Source organism: Salvelinus fontinalis, chromosome 6 (assembly GCF_029448725.1).
Source record: "Salvelinus fontinalis isolate EN_2023a chromosome 6, ASM2944872v1, whole genome shotgun sequence".
NCBI classification, from domain to species: Eukaryota; Metazoa; Chordata; class Actinopteri; order Salmoniformes; family Salmonidae; genus Salvelinus; species Salvelinus fontinalis.
Window position 1 is genome coordinate 31,491,614 of NC_074670.1, and position 14,309 is coordinate 31,505,922.

Sequence of the window (14,309 nt, forward strand, 5' to 3'; positions counted from 1 at the left end):
GGCTTATTTTCCACATGCTGCGTTTTGGTCCGTCTCACTCCCACACGATCGTGGCAGTTAGGGTAAATAACTTATCTTAATAACATGAAATATTCTGAGTAACAATCAACGTTTCTAAGAGAAACATCACTACTGTGGTGACTAAAAAAGTGAAGACTCGTCTTAAGAAAAAGTTAAGAAACATTTATCTAAGAACACAGCACATGTACGTCAGACGCAGTACATTACAAAATTATTGTCATCTTTATTTTCAACGTATACACAGAATTGCTGATCATATTCAAAAACTGGATAATGTTTTATAAATTTTATTTTCTGTCAATTACTTTTTGTCTATTCACCAAAGCCCACTTTTGTATTGCTTGGATGAAAATTATATTTTTTCGTTCTGCATTAAAAAAATGATATACTGTTTTGGCCTCACAAACTAACTTAAAAGTTATCGGTAATGCCTGAACTTTAGAGTTAATTGTGAGCTTTGCTTGGCTCAGATGGAATGCAGTCTTGGTTGGTTTCATCCCTCTGTGCAGAGTCCAGCGTGTCCCACCAAACCCTTCCAACACGGGTGAGCCCCATGAAACAGTGCTCAGATCAATTCCATTTTAATACCAGTCAATACAGGAATTTAATTAGGCATGACATTTAATGCAGTACACATCGATCATTTTCCAGTTCAACATCAACTTCAATTTATTTATTTTACCAGGTAAGTTGACTGAGAACACGTTCTCATTTGCAGCAACGACCTGGGGAATAGTTACAGGGGAGAGGGGGATGATTGAGCCAATTGTAAACTGGGGATTATTAGGTGACCATGATGGTTTGAGGGCCAGATTGGGAATTTAACCAGGACACCGGTGTTAACACCCCTACTCTTACGATAAGTGCCATGGGATCTTTAATGACCTCAGAGTCAGGACACCCGTTTAACGTCCCATCCGAAAGACGGCACCCTACACACAGGGCAGTGTCCCCAATCCCTGCCCTGGGGCATTGGGATATTTTATTAGACCAGAGGAAAGAGTGCCTCCTACTGGCCCTCCAATACCACTTCCAGCAGCATCTGGTCTCCCATCCAGGGACTGACCAGGACCAACCCTGCTTAGCTTCAGAAGCAAGCCAGCAGTGGTATGCAGGGTGGTATGCTGCTGGCTATTGACTGGGTTGACTGAAATGCAAATGGTATTAACCCCAACATTGCCATGGAGAGACCCTGCAGAATGACCCCTTATCATGAATTAATTCCTTCTCCCTTTCCTGAAGTTCCTTGTTGGGGTTAGATCTTGGTGCTTAGATTGTGGCGTCCCTTCACCAGGCCCTGCTCCTTGCGCATCACAGGCACGTGGATGCTGCAGACAGCCACTCGTACTCGTTGCTGGAGAACTGCTGCCCTAGCCTGGCTGTACTGCTGTTTTTTGCTGCCTGAGTGAAAGGGTGTAGGTTACTGTTTCTGTTTCATTTCTTTGAAAAGCCTAATCATCTTAGTTCTACAGGACTGGCCAGAGGGTTGTCTGCCTCCATCTGCTCTAAAAATGAATTCTTCTCCTGGAAAGTAGACATAACTCTTAGGCTCCTTGCACAGCTTCAAACGTGCCCTAGTCTTTCTCTGCATTTCCTCTTCACATTCAAGTATACAATGAGCCCAAACTAGCAGAACAGGCTCTCACACACAGACATGTTTTATGGAACCCTGTCTCGACCAGTTTGGCCCCAGAGTGTAGATCAACATTAAATCTTTCTTCTCAAGGGGTGCATCTAGAAGTGGTTCTTGTGGATACTTCTTACTCCTTTGCAATAACATATTCCTTAGGATGACCTATGGTAAAGATGAGGATTATTGAGTCAATAATATGAAGACATTTAAAAGAAAATTAAATGCATGAAAACCATCACCATAAAATGTTTGTTTCTTTTATCTGTTAAAAAAAGAGGAACAGCTGGCAGTGTTTTGGAACTCACATAGCTGATGGTGAATATCAGCAATGCCGCCACAAGCCCCACAATGGAAAGAACTAGAATGGTATCCCTTTCTTCTGATTGGTCTGTGGACTCAAGGCAACCTACAAAAAAATTATCCACAAATCTTTGAGCATCACTGGAAACATTTGTAAAATATTTAGCAGCATAGATGAACTCTCTGGGTCCAATCTAAAACACTCACATTCAGTATTCAGTAGGTCTACATACCAAAACAAGCACACAATGAGAGTAGAACACACTCACCTGTCACTCTGAGGTGAACCTGGCCCTCCTGGTTCTGCTCTCCTACAGGTGCTGCCAGGAGACACTTGTACCTCCCGCTATCAACAGCCGTTACATTGGGCAGCAAGATATCGAAAGAATCATCAGCCAAAAGTTCCACTTTACGCTCCAGGCCTGCGTACCATAGGGTGGTGCTGTTAGGTGATAGCCTCTTCATCAATAGACCAGACTCCTTATTAGAGGGCTCCTCACCCAGCTGGGAGAAGAGGGTTTGAGGTTACTCTATGCCCTTAACAGCTGGTCTGAGACCAGTGCTGTATATTTTTTGCATATATTGCACTTGTATAGAATTTGGTCAAATGGTTCAAAACACAGTCTGCTATCACAATAATTGAAAGCTTACCTTATACCACCTCACCGCCCGGTATTGGACCCCAGGCTTACATATTGCTTTACATTTCAGAATTGAGTCCTCTCCACAAACTGACTTCACTTCCTGGGTAAGCATATTCTGTGTGAGCCCACATTGCACGGAGGCAGCTATAGAAAACACAAAATAAATTATAATTTCAGGTGAGCCTGTCCAGCTGGACTAATATCAAACTCGTTGAAAAAAATAAATGGCAACATACCTAGAATCCAGACGAGTTGAAAAAACATATTTGTAGAACTACAGCAATGAAGATGATGATCGAGAACAGAAGAGTGGCAGTTTATATAAAGTCAAATGAAAGTGAAACTACAAGGCTGGGGATTTCCCATAGCGAGTGCCGTCTTGAGTTCTGTTCGTTTGGTGGGTGTGGCCTGGATGTGACCATTTGAAATCGCAAAACTCGTAGCACCATACAAACTCCCTCTGGGTCCCCATAATCATGCCGTTCAGTACAGTACGTTGAACACCGTTCTTTCGTACTGAACGGATCCCCGACATTTCGCTAAATTGAAGGTGCTAGGTCACAGTACGTGTGGGCATATAATTTGGAATAAGGGGCGAGCCTCTCAGTTGCGCGTGTACTCTCTTCACAGGCTCGACTGCAATTTGTTATCTTGATCATCATGCTGATACGTCGCGGAACTCTCCTGATGTGTTTGGGTAGGCTATGTTTCTCATACATTGTTCAACTTAAGCAAACGTAAAATTACAGTTGTCACTGCAAGACTTTACACCGAGTGTACAAACATTATGAGCACATGCTCTTTCCATGACAGACTGACCAGGTGAAAGCTATGATTCCTCATTGATGCCACTTGTTAAATCCTCTTCAATCAGTGTAGATGAAGGGGAGGTGACTGGTCAAATACGAATTTTTTAAAACATTTCAGGCAAATTGATGCACTTGAAATCTTTTCTGTTACAGACTAAAAAACAATGTTAATAAAGTTATTCTTTGTTGTAAGTTGATCTATGTTTCTTTCTTTTTTTTTTTTTTTTTTTTTCTTTAATGTTAACAAGGATACAATGTTATGAAGAGGTGTACTTATAACAATTTTATAGACAAATTATACTATTTACAGTCGCGGCGGAGAGTTGGGGGGCGCGAAATGTTTACTTCTTCCTAGGGGGAGCGTAACAGAAAATAATTGAGAAGCACTGGTAGAGGTCAATGAGAGTGTCGAATTTGGTCAACAAATAAAATTTTATTTGTCACATACACATGGTTAGCAGATGTTAATGCGAGTGTAGCGAAATGCTTGTGCTTCTAGTTTCCCGACCACGCAGTAATATCTAACAAGTAATCTAACAATTTCACAACAACAACCTTATACATACAGGTGTAAAGGAATTAATAAGAATATGTACATAAAGATATATGAATGAGCGATGGCCGAACAGGGCCGTCAGGGCCTGCAAGGCCTTCTCTGCTGGCCTAAACATCATCAGAATATAAAACATTTTTAAATATATTTTCCCACAAATATGTATTAAATTATTCCCCAGAGTAAGAGTTATACTCTTCATTTCATAGCTTTCCTCTTGGTTGCACTGCTTCCAGCCCCAGGTTGAGATTTGGAGGGCTTGTCTTTATGTTAGATCTTTTATCCAATCATATTCAGCCATCATGTGTTGCCAGGGGTCTAAAATCTGCCCTCAGGCCTTCAGAATCAACAGTGCGGGCGCTTGTCGATTATAGTGAATGGAAATTAAAATTTAGTGTCAACCAATCAGCTTTAGAGTTGGCTATTGTACGCCTGCTGGCTGGCTCCAGTGTTACACAGGAGACAGCTAGCAGGCGTAGTGCGTGCACGTCTTTTGATTGGATTACCAATATTGAGAGGCAGGTCCTATGGAGATCTAGGAAACTGAATTTGATAAACAAATTAATTTGCGTACTACTAAGCTGTTTTTCAACCCACAATGGCGGAAGGAGGAGAAGATATCGATTTGGTCGAGGATATAATTATAACGCCATTCTCAAGACGAACTTTTCAATAAAAGTTAGACATTGTAAGGAGAGGCGGGAAAGGGCTTCGTTCGCTCGCCACTTTCAAAGTTTCAACTACGAGCGCTGTCAATGGCTCCTTGGCTCTGAGAAGCACTGCAAATGTCGTGGACAATCGGTTCAAATATAACGCTTTACAAGAACTTGTGAAATCAATTAGGCTTTTAATACAGAGCATTGCCAGCCGGAATGTCCCGCGGAACACACACCATTTCCCAGCCCCGGCTCCAGCATTTATACACATACAACATATAAGTCCAACCCATAGGCAAATAAGCATACTTCCCCTAATTCTTCCTGTCACCATTATCATTTTAGTTCAGTGCCTCAGTATGTTCTCTGGTATGTGTATCTCTTAATGGAATCAGCAGACTATATGTCTAGTGTGTCCAAGTGCCCTAAGCACATATTTCTCTGGCAGGTGTATCTTTAGTAGAATCAGCAGACTATGTGTCTAGTGTGTCCAAGTGCCCTGAGCACATATTTCTCTGGCAGGGGTATCTTTAGTAGAATCAGCAGACTATGTGTCTCTTCTCTTCATGTAGTCTATTTTTAATGTTCAGCTATCCTATGCCTTTATATGTTATCCATGTGTCTCATTTTACTCCTACACAAACTGTACTGCTGGGAATGCCTATTATTTGCAAGTGATCAATTTGTTGTTTGGAGCCACACTGGCTTTGCAAACTTGAGTTGTCTAACCAAGGCAGCAACGAGACACCGAAGTACGGCTGGGCACTAACAAGCAATGGTGCTTTTGAAAACTTTTGGGGACACCAGAGTGGATCTACAGCTCAAAGAACACGCGCGCAGGGCAACGGAGCTGCACAATGAAAAGGTGAAGGGAAATATTGAAAAGACTCATTGATTGTGTCATGTTTTTGGGTAAACACTGTTTACCCAAAAATGTCAATTTGTCAATTTCAAGGTGACGCAACGCCTGGTTATACTGCGTTTCTGTCTAAATGTATAGTGTTTAGAGCCAAGGCATCATAATGAGGTGGATTAATTCGGGTGGGACTGTGTAATACCTCACTGAAGGCCCAGGCCCACGGCACGCCACTGCCGAACAGCATAGGCAAGATGCAGTAGATGGTATAGAGTACAGTATATACATATGAGATGAGTAATGTAGGGTATGTAAACATTATATAAATTGGCATTGTTTAAAGTGGCTAGTGATACATTTACTCCATAAATGTTTCATTATTAAAGTGGCTAGAGATGAGTCAGTATGTTGGCAGCAGCCATTCAATGTTAGGGATGGCTGTTTAACAGTCTGATGGTCTTGAGATAGAAGCTGTTTTTCAGTCTCTCGGTCCCCGCTTTGATGCACCTGTACTGACCTCGCCTTCTGGATGATAGCGGGGTGAACAGGCAGTGGCTCAGGTGGTTGTTGTCCTTGATGATCTTTTTGGCCTTCCTGTGACATCGGGTGGTGTAGGTGTCCTGGAGGGCAGGTAGTTTACCCCCGGTGATGCGTTGTTCAGACCTCACTACCCTCTGGAGAGCCTTACGGTTGTGGGTGGAGCGGAGACGAATACCATATTGGTTAGAGCGTTGGGCTAGTAACCGAAAGGTTGCAAGTTCAAATCCCCGAGCTGACAAGGTACAAATCTGGCGTTCTGCCCCTGAACAAGGCAGTTAACCCACTGTTCCAAGGCCGTCATTGAAAATAAGAATTTATTCTTAACTGACTTGCCTAGTTAAATAAAGGTAAAATAAATAAATAAAGTTGCCGTACCAGGCGGTGATACAGCCCGACAGGATGCTCTCGATTGTGCATCTGTAAAAGTTTGTGAGTGTTTTTGGTGACAAGCCGAATTTCTTCAGCCTCCTGAGGTTGAAAAGGTGCTGCTGTGCCTCCTTCACCACGCTGTCTGAGTGGGTGGACCATTTCAGTTTGTCCGTGATGTGTACGCCGAGGAACTTAAAACTTTCGACTTTCTCCACTACTGTCCCGTCGATGTGGATAGGGGGCTTCTCCCTCTGCTGTTTCCTGAAGTCCACGATCATCTCCTTTGTTTTGTTGACATTGAGTGTGAGGTTATTTTCCTGACACCACACTCCGAGGGACCTCACCTCCTCCCTGTAGGCCGTCTCGTCGTTGTTGGTAATCAAGCCTACCACTGTAGTGTCGTCTGCAAACTTGATGATTGAGTTGGAGGCGTGCATGGCCACGCAGTCATGGGTGAACAGGGAGTACAGGAGAGGGCTGAGAACGCACCCTTGTGGGGCCCCAGGGTTGAGGATCAGCGGGGTGGAGATGTTGCTTCCTACCCTCACCACCTGGGGGCGGCCCGTCAGGAAGTCCAGGACCCAATTGCACAGGGGTTGAGACCCAGGGTCTTAATTACGAGTTTGGAGGGTACTATGGTGTTAAATGCTGAGCTGTAGTCGATGAACAGCATTCTTACATAGGTATTCCTCTTGTCCAGATGGGTTAGGGCAGTGTGCAGTGTGATTGCGATTGCGTCGTCTGTGGACCTATTGGGGCGGTAAGCAAATTGGAGTGGGTCTAGGGTGTCAGGTAGGGTGGAGGTGATATGGTCCTTGACTAGTCTCTCAAAGCACTTCATGATGACGGAAGTGAGTGCTACGGGGCGATAGTCATTTAGCAGACTGGGATAAGGGTTGATTGAATATGTCCGTAAACACACCAGCCAGCTGGTCTGCGCATGCTCTGAGGACGCAGCTGGGGATGCCGTCTGGGCCGGCAGCCTTGCAAGGGTTAACACGTTTAAATGTTTTACTCACGTTAGCTGCAGTGAAGGAGAGCCCGCATGGCTTATTAGTTTGCTACGAAAGGTTTATTTGATCGAATAGAAATAATTTCATAATGATGAAGTTGATACGAGTGTACTAATATAAGTAGGATACGTGACATCCCGGCAACTTTGTGAAAAAAATACTTTATATCGGAGTCGAGATGGCTATGCATATTCATGCATTGAGGCTAGTAGTGTAGCATCTCTCTCCATTGAATACGGGCCGTGACGTCACCAACCCTCATTAATTATTCAAAAAATATTGTTACAATAATGAGATGTGTCCACCAATCCAAAGAAAGGAGAGGCGGGAGCCGACTCCCATTGTTATGGCGGAGAGACATGTATCTTGTCAGTTTATCCACAATCTTTGACTGCAGTAAATCTGTTGACTGTCTTATTTCCATGCCCCGCATCTATTGATTAACTCGTGCACTTCACAGATAGCACATCAAGCATCAAACATGGAGCTCTTGCCTTTGATTGAACTTTTTGGGGTAAGTAGAAAAGGCAACGTAAAACGCAATTGAAAGGAAACATAGTTATTTTCTCTATGTAATATATTTCAGACTGTAACTGTAACATGAACCTAATTTTGATGAGAAACATGTATCGAGACCACTAGGCTGCTGTAGTCTCACGCACCAGACAGAAACTCCTCATATTGCCCTGTGCGCAATGGCGACGAGGGTAGGCTGCCTGTGTTTGACCGCATATAGGTCTGTATTTATAAGAAAATGTAATCATTTACATCAACTATATTTAGTGTGTGACCGCATATAGGTCTGTATTTCTAAGAAAATGTAATCATTTACATCTTAACCATATTTAAAAGGCGTTAACCTTGGCCTTTTTCTGCTGTTTTGATGGAATTTTCCAGGTGAGGAATTCCCCTTGCTCTGGACCAGGGTCGACTGTGCTCTCCACGCACTAGAATTCCTCTAGCAGGGACTTCCCCTGGCAGGAGTCGAGTCACTGGTATTCTTTTAAAGGTCCACCAAAATGTTAATTTACATCTTATCTCGGTATAGTCAGTTTTCCCTCACAGCACAGGTATTTGAATACAAAGTCAAATCATTGCCTGATCTTTTCCCTGAGGGCCAGGGCATCTCAATCTTTTCTTTTCAGAGGCCCCTTAAAACAGTTAAAGAAAATCTGGGGTCCCCCTACATTATAGATGCAATTTTTAAGAGTAAGCTGCTTGATATTAATTGTTGACACTCAGTATAAAAAATGGAACATTGTTTTTTATATTTTAATGCGTGTCAAACTCTAGTTTGTGCTCTAGTTATTTTCTATTTCTTAGTTTTCGCCCTACTTTTTCAAGGGCTCCTTAAAGCTCTGGGTCCCTCTCCCCTGGGGTCCTATGTCCCTTGGTTGAGAACCACTTATCACTTTTTTTACCAGGTAAATTGACTGGGGGGGCGGGGGGGTTGAATGAGCCAATTGGAAGCTGGGGATGATTAGGTGACCATGATGGTATGAGGACCAGTTTGGGAATTTAGCCAGGACACGAGAAGTGCCATGGAATCTTTAGTGACCACAGAGAGTCGGGATGCCTGTTTAACAATCGTAAAGACTGCACCCTACACAGGGCAATGTCCCCAATCACTGCCCTGGTGCATTGGTCCTCCAAAACCTGTTCAGCATCATCCAGAGACCTTAGCTTCAGAGGCAAGCCAGCAGTGGGATGCAGGGTGGTATGCTGCTGGCTAAATGTGGCCTATGTGACAGTAGTCTGAAGTCTACAACAATATTCCATAATAGGTCTAATGTCAGATGGTCTAATGTGAAAGTAGTAGATGTCCTGAATACAAAGCATTATGTTTGCGGCAAATCCAACACAACACATCACTGATTACCACTCTTCATATGTTCAAGCTTGGTAATGGCTGCATCATGTTTTGGGTATGCTTGTCATCGGCAAGGACTAGGGAGTTTTTTAGGACACAAAGAAACGGAATAGAGGTAAGCACAGGCAATATCCTAGAGGAAAACCTTTGCCCAGTCTGCTTTCCAACAGACACTGGAAGACAAATTCACCTTTCAGTAGAACAACAGCCTAAAACACAAGGCCAAATATATACTGGAGTTGCTTACCAAGACGACATTGAATGTTTTGAGTGGCCTAGTTACAGTTATGACTTAAATCGACTTGAAAATCTATGGCAAGACTTGAAAACGGCTGTCTAGCAATGATCAACAACCAATTTGACAGAGCTTGAAGAATTCGAAAAATGATGATTTGCAAATATTGTACAATCCAGGTGTGCAAAGCTCTTAAGAGACTTACCCAGAAAGACTCACTGTTGAAAAAGGTGATTCTAACATGTATTGACTCAGGGGTGTGAATACTTATGTAAATTAGATATTTCTGTATTATTATTTTTTATTTATTCTAAAGACATGTTTTCATTTTGTCATTATGGGGTATTGTGTGTAAATGGGTGAGAGAGAAAAATTGATTTAATCCATTCTGAATTCCAAAATGTGGAATAAATCAAGGGGTATGAATACTTTCAGAATGCACTATAGATGTTAGAGATGCAGAGCAGTAACAGAAAGCTCTCAAGGTTAATCGGTTCTTCTTGGACTTGGAAGTGATGAAAATAACTGGCAATTGGGGAGTTACTGGTCTGAAATCCTAATGCTGTTGTGGTATAAGGAAGGTACTCACTTAACCTGTGTCAAAATTAGCAAGGATTTTTTTTTTTATCACATACTTTTATACTGTCCACTATCTAATCTGCAATTTATTATTGGTACGGAAATACATTTGTTGTTGAAGTTCCAAGCTACACTTATCCCTTTCAGACAATTAGCTTAGAGACAAGTGACTAACTGAATAGGTTGATATCACCTTGTAAATTTCATGGAGACTTACCAAATATCAGTTTTTCTAATTCCTCATATTTATATTAACTGACAGACGTCATTTGATACACACTAGCATTACATGAGCAGCGAATAAACAAATGTTTTTTTAGGTCTGTTGCTTTGCATTTGCACTCTAATTCTGTTAAGCGTATTATTATTGTGCAATAATTTATTGAGTGCTATGATCACACAGTTGTCATGAAAAAAGGTCACTGTTATTGTATATGACCCATATCCATGCACTCCTTACGTCAAATCTGTCCTGTGATATGGTGACGCAATAAAAAACAAATATTTTGTAATTTTATAGTATTACATTTTTTAAGCGACATGGAATTTCATGTTTGTAAAGGATTTGAATGTTTAATGTGGTTTAGATCGAATGTAACCTGGCTTCCATTTTATGCTGTGTGATGTTAATACCTTGTAATGTGTTTGGGGTAATGTGATTGTCGATCACAATGACAGAGACTTCACAGAATTGTTGTCACTCAAAAGATTAGTGATATTTATGTATTTAACAATAACAGTTATCCAAAAATATATTTCAGCTAACACTTTTGTTAGCCCTTGAGGATAATTGTGATCATCGCTTTTAAAATGTGCACATTACAACATTGACAGGTGATGGAAATGACTAATGTCAAGGTTAAAATAAGTATAAAATATAACAGAATGTGCTGTGTGAAATAGGTAGATATTTTTTTGCCAGACATTTAGCACCTCAAACAGTATACTATGCAGAAAAATAGTTGTGTATCTAGTTTGTAAGCTTCTGTAAAATGGTAGTGTCATGCCCTGGCCTTAGTATTCTTTGTTTTCTTTATTATTTTAGTTAGGTCAGGGTGTGACATGGGTAATTTATGTGGGTTTTGTAGTGTCCAGGGTGGTTGTAAGGTTTAGGGGGTTTATTTAGAGTAGTTGGGTTTATGTTTAGTATAGTTGTCTAGCTGTGTCTATGTTGTGTGTAGTTGTCTAGGAAAGTCTATGGTTGCCTGAATGGGTTCCCAATTAGAGACAGCTGGTTTCTTTTGTCTCTGATTGGGAGCCATATTTAGGGTAGCCATAGGCTTTAGTTTGTTGTGGGGAATTGTCTATGTCTAAACGTTAGTAGCTTGTGTGTGCACTTTCGTTTTGTAGCTTCACGTTTGTTGTTTTGTTAGTTTTTAAGTGTTTTGTTTCGTTTTGCCTTCTTCTATAATAAAAGAAGATGGCTTATTTTCCACATGCTGCGTTTTGGTCCGTCTCACTCCCACACGATCGTGGCAGTTAGGGTAAATAACTTATCTTAATAACATGAAATATTCTGAGTAACAATCAACGTTTCTAAGAGAAACATCACTACTGTGGTGACTAAAAAAGTGAAGACTCGTCTTAAGAAAAAGTTAAGAAACATTTATCTAAGAACACAGCACATGTACGTCAGACGCAGTACATTACAAAATTATTGTCATCTTTATTTTCAACGTATACACAGAATTGCTGATCATATTCAAAAACTGGATAATGTTTTATAAAGTTTATTTTCTGTCAATTACTTTTTGTCTATTCACCAAAGCCCACTTTTGTATTGCTTGGATGAAAATTATATTTTTTCGTTCTGCATTAAAAAAATGATATACTGTTTTGGCCTCACAAACTAACTTAAAAGTTATCGGTAATGCCTGAACTTTAGAGTTAATTGTGAGCTTTGCTTGGCTCAGATGGAATGCAGTCTTGGTTGGTTTCATCCCTCTGTGCAGAGTCCAGCGTGTCCCACCAAACCCTTCCAACACGGGTGAGCCCCATGAAACAGTGCTCAGATCAATTCCATTTTAATACCAGTCAATACAGGAATTTAATTAGGCATGACATTTAATGCAGTACACATTGATCATTTTCCAGTTCAACATCAACTTCAATGTATTTATTTTATTTATTTTACCAGGTAAGTTGACTGAGAACACGTTCTCATTTGCAGCAACGACCTGGGGAATAGTTACAGGGGAGAGGAGGGGGATGATTGAGCCAATTGTAAACTGGGGATTATTAGGTGACCATGATGGTTTGAGGGCCAGATTGGGAATTTAACCAGGACACCGGGGTTAACACCCCTACTCTTACGATAAGTGCCATGGGATCTTTAATGACCTCAGAGTCAGGACACCCGTTTAACGTCCCATCCGAAAGACGGCACCCTACACACAGGGCAGTGTCCCCAATCACTGCCCTGGGGCATTGGGATATTTTATTAGACCAGAGGAAAGAGTGCCTCCAACTGGCCCTCCAATACCACTTCCAGCAGCATCTGGTCTCCCATCCAGGGACTGACCAGGACCAACCCTGCTTAGCTTCAGAAGCAAGCCAGCAGTGGTATGCAGGGTGGTATGCTGCTGGCTATTGACTGGGTTGACTGAAATGCAAATGGTATTAACCCCAACATTGCCATGGAGAGACCCTGCAGAATGACCCCTTATCATGAATTAATTCCTTCTCCCTTTCCTAAAGTTCCTTGTTGGGGTTAGATCTTGGTGCTTAGATTGTGGCGTCCCTTCACCAGGCCCTGCTCCTTGCGCATCACAGGCACGTGGATGCTGCAGACAGCCACTCGTACTCGTTGCTGGAGAACTGCTGCCCTAGCCTGGCTGTACTGCTGTTTTTTGCTGCCTGAGTGAAAGGGTGTAGGTTCCTGTTTCTGTTTCATTTCTTTGAAAAGCCTAATCATCTTAGTTCTACAGGACTGGCCAGAGGGTTGTCTGCCTCCATCTGCTCTAAAAATGAATTCTTCTCCTGGAAAGTAGACATAACTCTTAGGCTCCTTGCACAGCTTCAAACGTGCCCTAGTCTTTCTCTGCATTTCCTCTTCACATTCAAGTATACAATGAGCCCAAACTAGCAGAACAGGCTCTCACACACAGACATGTTTTATGGAACCCTGTCTCGACCAGTTTGGCCCCAGAGTGTAGATCAACATTAAATCTTTCTTCTCAAGGGGTGCATCTAGAAGTGGTTCTTGTGGATACTTCTTACTCCTTTGCAATAACATATTCCTTAGGATGACCTATGGTAAAGATGAGGATTATTGAGTCAATAATATGAAGACATTTAAAAGAAAATTAAATACATGAAAACCATCACCATAAAATGTTTGTTTCTTTTATCTGTTAAAAAAAGAGGAACAGCTGGCAGTGTTTTGGAACTCACATAGCTGATGGTGAATATCAGCAATGCCGCCACAAGCCCCACAATGGAAAGAACTAGAATGGTATCCCTTTCTTCTGATTGGTCTGTGGACTCAAGGCAACCTACAAAAAAATTATCCACAAATCTTTGAGCATCACTGGAAACATTTGTAAAATATTTAGCAGCATAGATGAACTCTCTGGGTCCAATCTAAAACACTCACATTCAGTATTCAGTAGGTCTACATACCAAAACAAGCACACAATGAGAGTAGAACACACTCACCTGTCACTCTGAGGTGAACCTGGCCCTCCTGGTTCTGCTCTCCTACAGGTGCTGCCAGGAGACACTTGTACCTCCCGCTATCAACAGCCGTTACATTGGGCAGCAAGATATCGAAAGAATCATCAGCCAAAAGTTCCACTTTACGCTCCAGGCCTGCGTACCATAGGGTGGTGCTGTTAGGTGATAGCCTCTTCATCAATAGACCAGACTCCTTATTAGAGGGCTCCTCACCCAGCTGGGAGAAGAGGGTTTGAGGTTACTCTATGCCCTTAACAGCTGGTCTGAGACCAGTGCTGTATATTTTTTGCATATATTGCACTTGTATAGAATTTGGTCAAATGGTTCAAAACACAGTCTGCTATCACAATAATTGAAAGCTTACCTTATACCACCTCACCGCCCGGTATTGGACCCCAGGCTTACATATTGCTTTACATTTCAGAATTGAGTCCTCTCCACAAACTGACTTCACTTCCTGGGTAAGCATATTCTGTGTGAGCCCACATTGCACGGAGGCAGCTATAGAAAACACAAAATAAATTATAATTTCAGGTGAGCCTGTCCAGCTGGACTA

General features: G+C 41.9%; 2 protein-coding genes across 2 annotated transcripts in view; both read right to left on the reverse strand.

Moving 5' to 3' along the window:
- Nucleotides 1–220: 220 nt before the first annotated feature.
- On the reverse strand, nucleotides 221–3,305 carry LOC129857669 (CD83 antigen-like). Its single transcript, XM_055926144.1, has 5 exons — nucleotides 2,835–3,305; nucleotides 2,606–2,742; nucleotides 2,224–2,458; nucleotides 1,960–2,060; nucleotides 221–1,816 (listed from the first exon to the last, which is right to left on the reverse strand). The coding sequence occupies exons 1-5, from the start codon at nucleotides 2,860–2,862 to the stop codon at nucleotides 1,664–1,666; spliced, it is 654 nt and encodes a 217-aa protein (XP_055782119.1). The 5' UTR covers nucleotides 2,863–3,305; the 3' UTR covers nucleotides 221–1,663.
- An 8,415-nt stretch (nucleotides 3,306–11,720) lies between these two features.
- LOC129858598 (CD83 antigen-like) overlaps nucleotides 11,721–14,309 on the reverse strand; it is a 17,871-nt gene continuing 15,282 nt past the window's right edge. The window contains exons 4-7 of the mRNA XM_055927922.1: nucleotides 14,118–14,306; nucleotides 13,736–13,970; nucleotides 13,472–13,572; nucleotides 11,721–13,328 (exon numbers count right to left, since the gene is read on the reverse strand). Of these exons, the coding sequence (XP_055783897.1) occupies nucleotides 13,176–13,328; nucleotides 13,472–13,572; nucleotides 13,736–13,970; nucleotides 14,118–14,306 (678 nt within the window). The 3' untranslated portion in view covers nucleotides 11,721–13,175. The remainder of the gene's footprint in view (nucleotides 13,329–13,471; nucleotides 13,573–13,735; nucleotides 13,971–14,117; nucleotides 14,307–14,309) is intronic.

What these genes read in the sequence shown, in the direction of transcription:
- LOC129857669 (XM_055926144.1), bottom strand. Translation starts at nt 2,862, where the DNA reads ATGTTTTTTCAACTCGTCTGGATTCTAG. An exon ending in GGTTCACCTCAGAGTGACAG is followed by an intron (nt 2,061 to 2,223) that starts GTGAGTGTGTTC and finishes ATTTTTTTGTAG; the next exon opens with GTTGCCTTGAGTCCACAGAC. An exon ending in TGATATTCACCATCAGCTAT is followed by an intron (nt 1,817 to 1,959) that starts GTGAGTTCCAAA and finishes TCTTTACCATAG; the next exon opens with GTCATCCTAAGGAATATGTT.